This window comes from Tenrec ecaudatus, chromosome 1, assembly GCF_050624435.1.
Source record: "Tenrec ecaudatus isolate mTenEca1 chromosome 1, mTenEca1.hap1, whole genome shotgun sequence".
In the NCBI taxonomy this organism is placed as follows: Eukaryota; Metazoa; Chordata; class Mammalia; order Afrosoricida; family Tenrecidae; genus Tenrec; species Tenrec ecaudatus.
Genome location: NC_134530.1, coordinates 307753771 through 307766380, shown reverse-complemented (window position 1 = coordinate 307766380; position 12610 = coordinate 307753771). Strand labels below are relative to the sequence as shown.

General features: G+C 36.7%; 1 protein-coding gene across 1 annotated transcript; it reads left to right on the top strand.

The window, feature by feature from the left end:
* Nucleotides 1-10229: 10229 nt before the first annotated feature.
* On the top strand, nt 10230-11183 carry LOC142437561 (olfactory receptor 12D3-like). The gene has a single exon (XM_075540672.1). It carries the CDS (start codon nt 10230-10232, stop codon nt 11181-11183), a length of 954 nt encoding a protein of 317 aa, XP_075396787.1.
* Nucleotides 11184-12610: the final 1427 nt, after the last annotated feature.

Genomic DNA, 12610 nt, shown 5'->3' with positions numbered 1-12610 from the left:
TATCTCCATTCTTTAGAGTCTTGCTGAAGATCTACTTTCTCTACAAAGCTTCCTCTTGCTACTTCCAGTAAACGTGTTTTCTCTTCCTTCTTCCAAACAGGGCTGGTTGACGAATCATTTGTTTAGTCTATATAAAGTTGCATCTTCTCACCACCTATAGTAACTTGATAATATCACTCAGTATTGTACATTTCAAAGCATTTACCAAAACTATTATTACTTGATTGATGCAGCCTATTGACTTCTTTCAAAGAAGTCCTGGTTGCAAGTGATTGACTCATTTGGATGCTAACCAACTGGTCAGGATCTAAATCTACCAGTTGCTCCACAGGCAGTCCAGTTCCATGAAGATCTGCACCCTTGAAAACCCTGTGGGGCAATTCTACTCTGTCCTGTCAGGGCCCCATCTTTTAGCCCTGGGTTAGATTCAGTGTGTACTTTATGTCTTTACGTTTGCATTTCAAATATCAGTCTTGTAGTAGGTAGTAGATAAATGCTGTTGAACAAACATGAGACTGTACTAGACTTCTGTGACTTTTCATGTTCTATAATATGTGTACATGAAGCTCTTTGCTCTTTCATTGTTTTCATCTTCTCTGTGAACACACATTGTAAAAAAAAACCAACAAAACAGACCCACTGCCATTGAGTTGATACCAACTCATACTGATGTTATAGCACAGAGAGGACTGCCGCTGTGGCTTTCTGAGGCTGTGCATCCTTAGAGGAGCGGAGCCTCATCTCTATCCTGAGGAGTGACTGGTGGTTTCAAACTGAAAACCCTGCATTAGCAGCTGAATGCATAGCCCATTACACAACCCAGACTCTTAAACACCTTGAAAGAACTTATTTTTTAAAAATCCCCCAAAACCTGCTGTCATGGAATCAATTCTGACTCCTGTCCATCCCCATACATGTGCTACAAATGAGAAGAACTCCACGGGGTCGTAACACTGGGGGATTCAAATTACTGACCCCTATGCTTGCAGCCAAAGGAAATATTTGCATCACCCAGTCACCTGTACATCCTTGTATTCAGTACATCCCATGGTTTTTGTTTTATTCACCACAAAAACTTATTTTAAGACTTTTTTGCTCTTAATTAGGTGAATGAAACAAAAAAAGAGGGATTATGATTTAGTTGGTTATAAAGATTGAGTTAAAGCAAACCTTTCCAGTTTCATTTGTTCTTTACTTGATCTTATACTTTCATCAAATATTCTCAAATGGCCAAGATCACAATCAATTTCAGAACATGTTCTTCGTGTACTCATTTTTCCCAGTCCCCCCTTACCTTACATCTTCCTTCCATGCTGCTGGGCAATTATCAGTCCTGTTACTAGCTCAATAGATTTACCACTCCTGATTACATATACAGAACATCATACAAAACACAAACAAGAGGGGAAAGTAACTAATAGCAGTGGCTAGATAAATCAGAAAAATATCAGTAGAAATAAAGTAGAAGATATTAAAAACTTAAACAACTTTAAAATGGGTCAAAATGGAGATCCAATACTAAGGCTGAATGATGGACTGACACGATATCTGTATGAACTCCCAATAATAGAATTTTGAGGGGAAAAATCCCCAAAAGCTAAGGAATTGCATTTTAACCTAACCACCTCTACTATAATTGGTTTGACAATGTACCCTCTTACATTTCAACAGTCCCTGAGTGGTGCAGCTGACAAAGTGCTCAACTCCTGGCAGAAAGGTCAGTGATTTGAATGCACGCAGAGATTCCTCGTAGGATAGGTTTGGTGATCTGCGTTTGGGGATCAAACCCTTGAAACTATATGGTTTGCTCACATGGCGTCATTATAAGTCACCATTAACAACAACTGGAAATGACTACTTCCTTGAGATTTAAATTTTATACAAGGACACACATAATTGAAATGGGCTCTCTGATGAAGACTTGATGGCTTTATTTAACTAACCCACTAATCCAGACAAAGAATATCCATCACTCTGTAAAGGTCACCTGTGCCTTCTTCTAACGCACCTCTCCACTCCTCCCTAAACAACCACTTTGCAGCTTTGTATCACCATAGGTAGACTTTAAGGGACCCTCATGGTGCAGCGATGAAATGATTGGCTAACAACTACAAGGTCAGTAGTTGGAACATTGACTGTTCTCTGATAGAAAGTTGTGGCAGTATAGTTCCAAAAATACTACTAAGAAATGAGGCTGTAAAGCTTTGGGAAGGAAGTGCCAGCCATCACGTTCCCTCTTTTGACCTCTCACTTCTCACCGCCATCAAGTCCATTCTGACTCTTAGCGACCCATTAGGAGCATTACCTCAAAACCAAAGGCAGCCAAAGACACCATTAGAAAAGAAAAATAGAGTCCAATATTCCCCATGAACATATATGCAAAAATTCTGAAAAAAATCCTACTCACTGGAATTCAATGCCTCATAAATAAAAACACACCTCCAAATTAGAAATAACTGAATAAAAACCATCATGACTAAGTGGGATTCTTCCCAGATATGTAAGAATAGTTCAACATTGGAAAAATAATTCCATCATTGTAACCCATTCATTATACAAAGAAAGGAAAGGAAAAGATGATCCAATTTTGAGTCCCTATTCTCTCTCTCTCTCTTTAAACTAATATCGTGAACATCAAGGATAGGTTTGAAGTAAAACTTTGGGTAACATTGCTATTAAATAATGAAGTAAGTTTTTACTGGGATTTGGGGATTTGAAAGAGAGCTCAGGGATGAAAACCTTTCTCTGTTTGCATTAAGAAAAATATTTACTATAATAGTGTAAGTAACAGAATCCTTGCATTATTTTGACAGGCTCCATAAAGCTGCTTCTCAGAATTTTAGAGACTACATAAACACTGAGTCCTTCCATATAAGTTAACCTCGTTCATCTTCACTGTGCAGTCTTCAATGTCTGACCATTTACTTGACCAAATCATTCATTTTCCGGAGGGTGTACAATGGAGTGATAATTAGTTTTGGATTACATTTAATTGCGTTGCCTGATGAAACCTTTTGTATTTTTCTAGATGGTAGGCGTCCCAAGAATAGGAGCTGTGTCTTCTTCTTCTTTTGTATTTTCTTAGTCCTTTGTTCTCAAAAGCTGTTATCAAAATCATTATTTTAAAATATAAATATCATGCCACATAAACACATAAATTAGGCTTATGGGAAGAGGGATGTGGAGTGAATAAGGCCTTGGAGAGAAGATCCCAAGACATAAATTCCCAGGATGCCTTTAAGGGACGTTGACAGAGGATTAAGCGTCTATTATTTTTTCCTGTCTTGCCAGAATAAAATGCGATATTTGCTGTCTGTAATACTGTAATAAATGTTAAATACAAACATTTAGTCAACAGGTACTCTCCATGATATTTAAAGAGACAACAAATATACTAAATTTCTGTTTTCCATATATCCTTTGTGAGACAAATTTTATATTCATTCCAAGGTCAGTATGGACAAAGAAATTTAAGGCAAATTAGTTGAGGGAATAAGTGGAAAACAACATCTTTTAATTCAGGTTCTGGAAATTGTAGGTTGGTAACACAAGCGGCCTCAAGTCAAAAATCTGTAGCTGGAAAAACTGGATTTGAGTAACTATTTTTCTAGCATCAGTTTTGTTGTTGTTGTTGTTTCCTCCAGGGTAGGCTCTCTGTGTGGTGAAAACTAGATGCGTGTGGTAATTGGATGTATGATTATGTGTGTCTGTGGTTATGTGTATATGTGTGTTGGAAAGAAAAGAGGTTACAAAAAGAAGGAAACGGTGAAAGGGTGCATCGTCGAATAATCTTTTAATATATGTCAAAATTAACGTGCATAAATGGAGCAGTCTCTAGTTTGAGTAGTAGATAGGATGTTGGATTACATCTAGTGTTAGAAACTCACATAACTTTGCAGTTGTATTGCCCTTACTGGAAGAAGAAGAAGAAAAATATCAGAACTGTAGTGAAAATATTTACTTATGCAGTTTCACATGCAGGCACCCTTAATTTTTGATGTATACTCAGTTACAGTGTTTTCTATTATGTTTCTGTTTACCAAAATTAATTTTATTTTCTCCAACATCGCCAATTCAACAGAACATCCCGTCTATATCCATATTCATGCAACTATTTTTCTTCATGAATCATAACTTTTAAATCTTACTTAAATTCTAAATATTGTCTACAAATGCTGATTAATCATTGTAAATCATTAATGTCACGGAGCAAAGCCCAATCCAAAATGAATTGCTGAAACAATTGAATCTTTAACACTGAAAACGATTTGCTTAAGCTACATATACACACTGCTTGCTTCTCACATTGCTGTTTGCACTGGCAAACTTCTAAATGCCCTTCTTGAGCACAGCATTGTATTCAGGGGGCTGTGTAGATGAATTATAGAGCTGAATGTTTAAAAATGATATATAAGACTTAATGAGAGTAGGATTTTTTTTCTATTTTATTAGGGGCTCATACAATTCTTATCACAATCCACACATATACATACATCAATTGTGTAAAGCACATCCATACATTCATTGCCCTAATCACTCTCAAAGCATTTGCTCTCCATTGAGTAGTTTTTATAATAGGTAGTCAGTAAACAGGGAATTTCAATGTTAGTCAATGCAACAAACATGCAGAGTAGCTACAATTTTTTCATGTCAAAATGTTCAATTTTTTTATCTACCTATTGCACTATCATCTATCATCTATCTACCCATATACTCTCTATAGTTTGTGCACTTGGTGCATGGGTTTGGATTTGTTAGAGTTCCGATCCTGTGGGCCTCTCACAGTGTCCCATGCCAATGCAAACTCGCACCCTGAACTATTTACTGCCTTTACCTGGTGGGTTTAAGGCATTGAAGCAGGTTGTGCAGTGAAATACCGAAAATAATAATAATAATTTGTGCACTTCTCTCAGTGTGTCTGCAGGTGTATATTAAAGTTGACATTATTGCAGTACATAGAAACAATTTTTCTAGTCTTCTACTTCTGATATTTAGATTCCTTCCAATATTTTACTACCATGAAACAGATGGGATGATAAATAGACGTGGAAGTATATCTGCGCATAATTCAAAACATACGTTTAAATAATTTCAATTTTAATAGATACAGGAAACTTGCCTTCCATATAAACGGGAAATATTGAAATCATCAACAATTCCTATGTTCGCTTTCTACTTCACTTCAGTGTTGTTCTATTATTTATTTTGACCATTCTGATAAACGTTTGTGATACTTTCTTGTGATTTTAATTTGCATTTCCCTGAGAAATAATAATGTTAAGTCTCTTTCCATGTGCTTATTTGCCATTAGTTATATTCTTTTCTGTGAAATGTCTTCTTATGTCACATTAATATTTTCTAAGAGAATTTTTTAGAGTTCTTTTTATATTCTTGATATTGGTCCTTTGTCACATGCCTTGAAAATTTTTTTACTAAACTAAGGCTTATCTTTTCACTTTCTTAACAGGGAATTTTGCAGAGCAAAAGCATTTTTATTATGCTGAGATCTAATCATTATTCTTTTTTTAATGGATTGTGCTTTAATGGATTGTGCTTTTTTTAATGGATTTTAACTACCCTAAATCGTGATGACTTTCTTCCCCTTTTTCTAGTTTTCTGTTTTATGCTATGCATTAATGTTCTTGCTCCATTAAAAAAAATAAGATATGAGGCTTACATAAAGGTTTGTTTGGTTAATTATTTACTTTTGAATAAAAATGTCCAATTCATCTACTACCATTTGTTAAATATAAAATCTGTTCTCTATTAAATTGCTTTTGGACCTTTGTCAAAAATCAATTAAGCATATTTGTGTGAGCCTAATAATGACTTCTGGGTTTTGTTCCACTAATTTACGTCTTTGGTTTCATTATTTTCTCCCTTCAACTTTTTTTTGTTCATTATTTTATTAGGGGCTCATGCAACTCTTATCACAATCCATCCATACATCAATTGTTTAAAGCACATTTGCACATTCAACGTTCTTGGGTTTTATTTTTCACCCCTTTTTTAACTTCTTGAGACAGGAATCTGTATTATTATGTTGAGATTGTTCCTTATTCATAATGTAATCATTCAACACAAACCCACTGCCCCTGGATTGAGTCCCCGTCATAGCAGCCCTATGGATCTAGTAGTTCAAATGACTGAGCTAGCAGCTCGGTGCATGGTTCACTATGCCACCATGGCTCAGTGGTATGTGCGCATTAGTGTCTTGCATTTCCTCATATCGCTGTTTTCACAGCATCCTCCCTCTTTTGAGACATTGCCCTTTCATTTTCATCCAAAAGCACGCATTACATGCACACACACCACTCGCAGGATTTGCCTCTAGTTTCTAATCGATTTGATATAGAGTTTCATTCTATTATGATTAGATAACCTACTGTGTGTGGTTTCAATTCATTAAAGTGAGTGCGTTTGTTCTATGGCTTTACTGGTGACTGTTGCCTAGGTGACCTACAAGGAGAAGTAAAATATATTACCACTTTGGTTCTTGGACAAGCATGGGTTAAGTCCAGACAAAACATGTTTTAAAATGTTGAATATATGACTTCAGATCAATTTTCTCAGTAGACTTCGTAGTCTCATTAGAATGCTTGATAAAAAAATAAAATTAAAATGTCCAATGAAACAGAAGCTTCCTACGTGATCTGCTGAGCCAATTAAACTCAAGGCAGAGAGGTGAGCTTAGAGTGTTGTTTATGTTGATGGTGTTTGTGAACTTCCAAAAGGATTATATTGTAGATTTCCCCAAAGGACACAGGACAACCATGAGGCATGTTATAAAGAATGCTAGAGAAAACAGAAAGCTACACTGGTGAGAAAAATACTAGCAAAGTGCTGAGCCCTTCCCCCACTCGTCTCCAAATCAGGATTATGGGCCTACCCATCCTTTGTGGATATCAAGGGCCGCCCTGTGAGACCTTGACTGGGAACCTTCCCACATACACACTATAATCCCATTCATTCTCCCTTCGCCTTATTTTTTGTTCTCCAAGCCAAAGGCATTTTAAAGGGACACAATTTGAGTTCCCTGGGTATGCCAAACTGTACTGTGGATGTGGTGTAAACAGAGAGCACAGAATTCTTCCAAAAAATTCAGAAACGGGAACAACTTCTTCAGAAATGTATAGACCTAGATGGGGGATATGCTGAGAAGCAACAGTTCCTATTTTGATAGTTTTATTTAATAAAGGTTTCTGTGATATTATAGCAATACATTCTGACTTTCCTCATACGTGACTGTGCTTCAAAAAGCTTACAAAATAGTTCCGTTATCCTTTAGTTATTTTTCATGAATTTTTAATGCGCTCCCATTTGTGATGTTCAGAGTAATATCCTTAGAGATTTTCTGTGGAACATCAGCTCTTACAGTCTTTGAAAAATGCGTATTGAGACCTAAGCTATAATGGTGAATTTGATGATTTCTCACTTTAGTTCTATTGGCTTTTGCTTTGTGTGTTTGCAGGGCTTACTCTTTGCTGCATTTAGGATTACTATGTTTCCCAGGTGATTTGATTATTTTGTTATCATACAAATTCTTCTTGATCCTTGGTCATTCTCTTTCATTTGAGATCAATTATTGTATTACATGCTCATAATATTTGCATGCTATGGCTTTTTTCACTCTTACATGTTTAACTTGCTAGATTATTAACTTTTAAGCGAGTTTCTTGTAAACATCATATTGTTGGACCATGCTTTCTTTTAAACTCATCAACTTTTATGGTGATTACTGATACATTAGAGCATAAACCTGGCACTTTACTGTTTTTTGCTTGTTTCTTTTGGCTCTTGTGTTTCTGGGTATCTTTTATTGCCTTCCTGTGGTTGACCTGAGCATTTTGGGGATTCCATTTTGATTTCGCTAAACATTTTTCTTATTGTGTCACTTTGTCTAACTCTACAGTAGTGATCACGGATTACTACAATGTACATATTCAATAGTCACCTGCATTTTCAAATGTATGGGCATAAAATTGTTCATAATATTGATATAACCTGTAGATGGATTTTCTTGTTGTTACTTTGAAATTCTCTCTATTTCCCTTTTCTTCATCTGTGTTTTCCTTTAGCAATCTGCAAGAATTGATGAAGTGATCACTTATGCTTTTCCTTTATATTTTTTCCTATTGCTTGTTGGTTCTATCTTTTAATAAATGATTTTGTTTTATTTTACATTCCCTCTACTTTTAAATCTTTGAGTTGCTTGCATATTTACTCATATTCACTTATATATTTATTAAGATCATTAAATGAGAGATTAATTTATTTATTTTGACATATTTACTCAAATATGAATTTAAGATAAATGCTTTTTTTCTGCTTATAATTTTTGTGACAAAACTTTGATATGTCTTATCTTCATTGTTTCAGGAGAAAGAAGAGAGTTTCTACTCCAGTGAAAACTTTGGGAAACTCACAGGAGCTGTTCTACCCTGTCCCATGGGGTGGCTATGAGTTGGCATTGACTCGATGAAAGTGACGGAGGGCAGGAGTGGTCTTCATTGTTATTCTGCTTAAATTTTTTCTTACTTTGTGTTTTGATTTTTCATTGGCACATTAATTATTTAGGAGTGATATTTTTAGTTTCAAACACTAACGAAATGTCTAGATATGTTTTCTTTATTGTTTTCTAATTCTATCAAAATATATCTAAATTGATTTTTACTTTGTGAATATTTTGTAGCTTTATAGAAGCACCAGTATATACTTGGCTTTGCAAATGTTCAATGTACATTTGAACATAATGTAAACTGTTTTCTTTGAGGGTTTTGAGTTCTATATATGTTATTAGTCAATTTTGTAAGTTGTGTTGCTCTCGGTTACTAGATCCTTAACTAAGTTTTGGCTTATTCCTCAATTACTATGATTATAAAGTTGACATATTTCTGTCAACCCATGAGGCTCTTTTGTTGGACTCTTACATTGATGCATGATGTTCTGAACTGATTATGGTCCATATGGGTAAATGCTGAGCTGCTAACTGCAAGGTTAGCAATTCAAAACCACCAACCCCTCTGTGGAAGAAAATGGAGGCTTTCAACACTCTGTTACAGTTACAATCTCAAACTCATAGGGGTATTGGATTCCAATATGAGTTAGCACTAAGTTGGTGACAGTTAGTTTAGAACTGATTATCAGCAGAGAAACATTAGTGTTGGTGGGTGGGGAGCTTAGGGGTAATTCTTCTATTTCGTCAGCTCATGAAATATACTTGCTCTCTTTTTGGTACAGGAATCATTCTTTTCTTTCACAAAGGACAATGCTTTGATCCTTCTCTTGTTTCGTACTATGCATATTTTTTCTTTGCCCCTTTGTATTGGTAATGCCTTGAAAATTTTCCCCTGTAGAAATTTCCACTGGGGCTAACAGTTGGGAAATTTTTTGCATGTGTGTGGAAGGGTTTGTTTTGTTTAACGTTTGGCCCTCCTACTGTTAGAGTCAAACAACACTCAGAGTTTTCCTAGTAACACCAACAGTCCACTCCACTCTCATGTGCTATCTTATGAATCCTGGATTATGCTTTTATTTTCATCTCATCTTGTGATTCAGTGAACCTTAAGGATTAAGTTGTCAGGTTTTTGTGTCACTCTTTTGTTGCTTTATGCATTTTAGAAGAAGTGGGGGAAATTACTGCCAGACTAGATTGATGATCCTGCCAGATCGTGGAATTTAGTGAGTTGAACAACTATTATCCTGAGTTTTTTTTCTTAAAGGCAAATTTATTAAAAACTTTAAATATTTATAACAATGGTCTAGACCCCTAATTTGAGTGTCAGATGTAAAGTTATGACTTCACGTTCTTTACATCTATGATTTATTATAATATGCTGCTTTTGTTGATCTAATTAATTTTGTTGGGTAAGCATTTGACATGTATATCCGTCTTGCCCATTTTATCCTAAGAAAATTTAGTGCAAACTGGTAAAATCATTCCCTGCAAATCCATCTCCACCAAAGAAAGCCACACTTGCTGCAGATTAGTAGAATTTCCCCATAGGGTTCTCAAGGCTGTAAATCTTTATGGATGCAGACTGCCACATCCCCAGAGCCTGTAGTGTTTGACCTATTAGTCTTTGGTTAACAGTCAAACCTTTAAGCACAGCACCACCCCTCATCTCTAAATCCTTCCACATGAAGCATTTTCTTTACTTAACCCCTTCAGTGTACATTTAAATTCCCACCAAATCAACTGGTTATAATTGCATTAGCTTCCCACAGCCATGGCTAATGCCACTACAGTGCAGGAGTTTCTTCTACTTGGTCTGACCAGCACACAAGAGTGGCAACCTTTCTTTTTTGTGCTTTTCTTTATGATTTACCTGATAAACTTGGTTGGCAATGGGGCTATAGTAGTGATTGTCATCTTGGAGCCCAAACTCCACTCCCCTATGTACTTCTTTCTGGGAAACCTTTCTTGTCTGGATATTTGCTATTCTTCAGTGACCCTGCCCAAGGTGCTCATAAACCTTGTCTCCTCTAGGAAAGCCATCTCTTTCCTAGGCTGCATTGCTCAGCTCCATTTCTTCCATTTTCTGGGAAGCACGGAGACCATCTTATTAGCCATCATGGCTTTTGACCGTTTTGTGGCCATCTGCTACCCCCTGCGCTATATGCTCATCATGAACCACCAGGTGTGTCTTCTGCTAGTAGGTGCAGTTTGGCTGATCAGCTTCTTTTATGCCCTGATGCATTCAGTCATGACGGCGCACCTTGACTTTTGTCACTCTCAGAAAGTGAATCATTTCTTCTGTGATGTCAAGCCTCTCTTAGAACTTGCTTGCAACAACACACTACTCCATCAATGGCTTCTTTCTATTATCACAGGCAGCGTATCAATGGGGGCCTTCCTCCTAACTCTTCTCTCCTACTTTTATATTATTGGCTTCCTTCTCTTCAAGCACCGGTCCTGCAGTGTGCTTCAAAAGGCTCTGTCCACTTGTGCCTCTCATTTTATGGTTGTATGCCTCTTCTATGGACCTGTGGGCTTCACCTACAGCCGGCCTGCCTCAGCCTCCTCCATGGTGCAGGACCGGATCGTGGCCATCATATACAGTGCAGTCACCCCTATGCTGAATCCCCTGATATACACCCTGAGGAACAAAGAGGTGATGCTGGCTCTGAAGAATATTTCCAGGAAAAAATTTTTGCTTAAACACCACCAGCAGCACCACTAGGGAAGATAATGCTTGTATCTATTTCCATTAAGACATATTTTATCCCATTTCCTGCAATAAATGGATAATCTAAACCAATTACTCTTTTCCTTGTTGGAAGCTGTACCATTTGTATCTATGTTCTATATTGACTCGTGGGTAGTAATTTAGCTTTTATTCATCCAATCTGTGGTTTAGAGGTAGCTATTAAACTTGTATTATTTGTCAGACAGTGTAAGAAGTGTAAGAAACATAGGAGGAAATGAAACAAAATTCATACTCTCAAGAAAAGTATAATATAGTATAAGAGGATGAATGGACCCAAACAAAAGAAAGCACCTAAGGACAGATACAAAGGTAATTAATTGCTATTGTCAGCTGCTGTATTAGTCTGGGTACTTTAAAGAAACAAATCCACAGAAACTCATGTACAAGAGTTTTATATAAAGGTTATGTGTGCATCAAGAAAACATCCCAACCCAGTGCTGCCCAAGCCATATCCAACATTAATCCATTAACTCATATGTCGAACATCAATCCACAAAATCCTCCTCCATCTCACAAAACAGACACAATGATGCCAACTGCAGGAGGAAAACCGATTCAGTGAATGTTTAAGCATCTTAGTGCTGGCAGGGGCCTCCACACGGCTGCTCCAGCACCCAGACTTGTATTGGGTAGGCCCATGCAGCTTCTCCTCAGGGATGTCTTGCAAGAAGTGAGCCTTGCCAGCTAAAGCAGGGAACTGGGTAAAGCAGCCTCACCCTGGTCTGACCATCAGAAAGCCAGTGATCCAAGAACAAGAAAGGGGAGGCTCACCGAGCCATTTATCCCCCCACCCGTCAATTAGCCCCATGTGTGTATATGGGCCAGATTGGCACAATAAACTAACTACCTCAGGGGGCATCCAGTCAGCCCCATTTTCCTATTCTTCTTCAAGGAGAAAATCAACTGCAAATATATCAGACTGCTTCTTCTTGTTTATTTCTATGTTATTTTCTAGAAGGCTGGGTTATGCTATTATTTAACAGGTCACATGCTGCATTATTTTTATTTCTGTTATACAGAGAAAAAGTAAAGAATGGTTTTAAAAGAAGTAAAATGTGGTTAATTTACAATAATATTAGGTACACCCCACTAGCCATTTGATCTCATTTTTAAGACTCTAGTAACAAAGATATATGATTTAATACTTTGTTTGATTTTTCATTTAAAACAGTTTTATTGCATATAATCCACATAGCATACAATTCAATTGTGCAATTACATCAAGAAAAGTGTACAATCATCACCACAATCAGTTAAAGAACATTGTCTTCAGTCTTGTACTCATCGTTATTAGCGTCCCATTTCTCCCCAAGCTCCCTGGCCATACCCATAAAACACCACTCATCCTATTGCTATCTCAATAGATTTGCCTATCCTGGATATCACATACAGGAAAACAT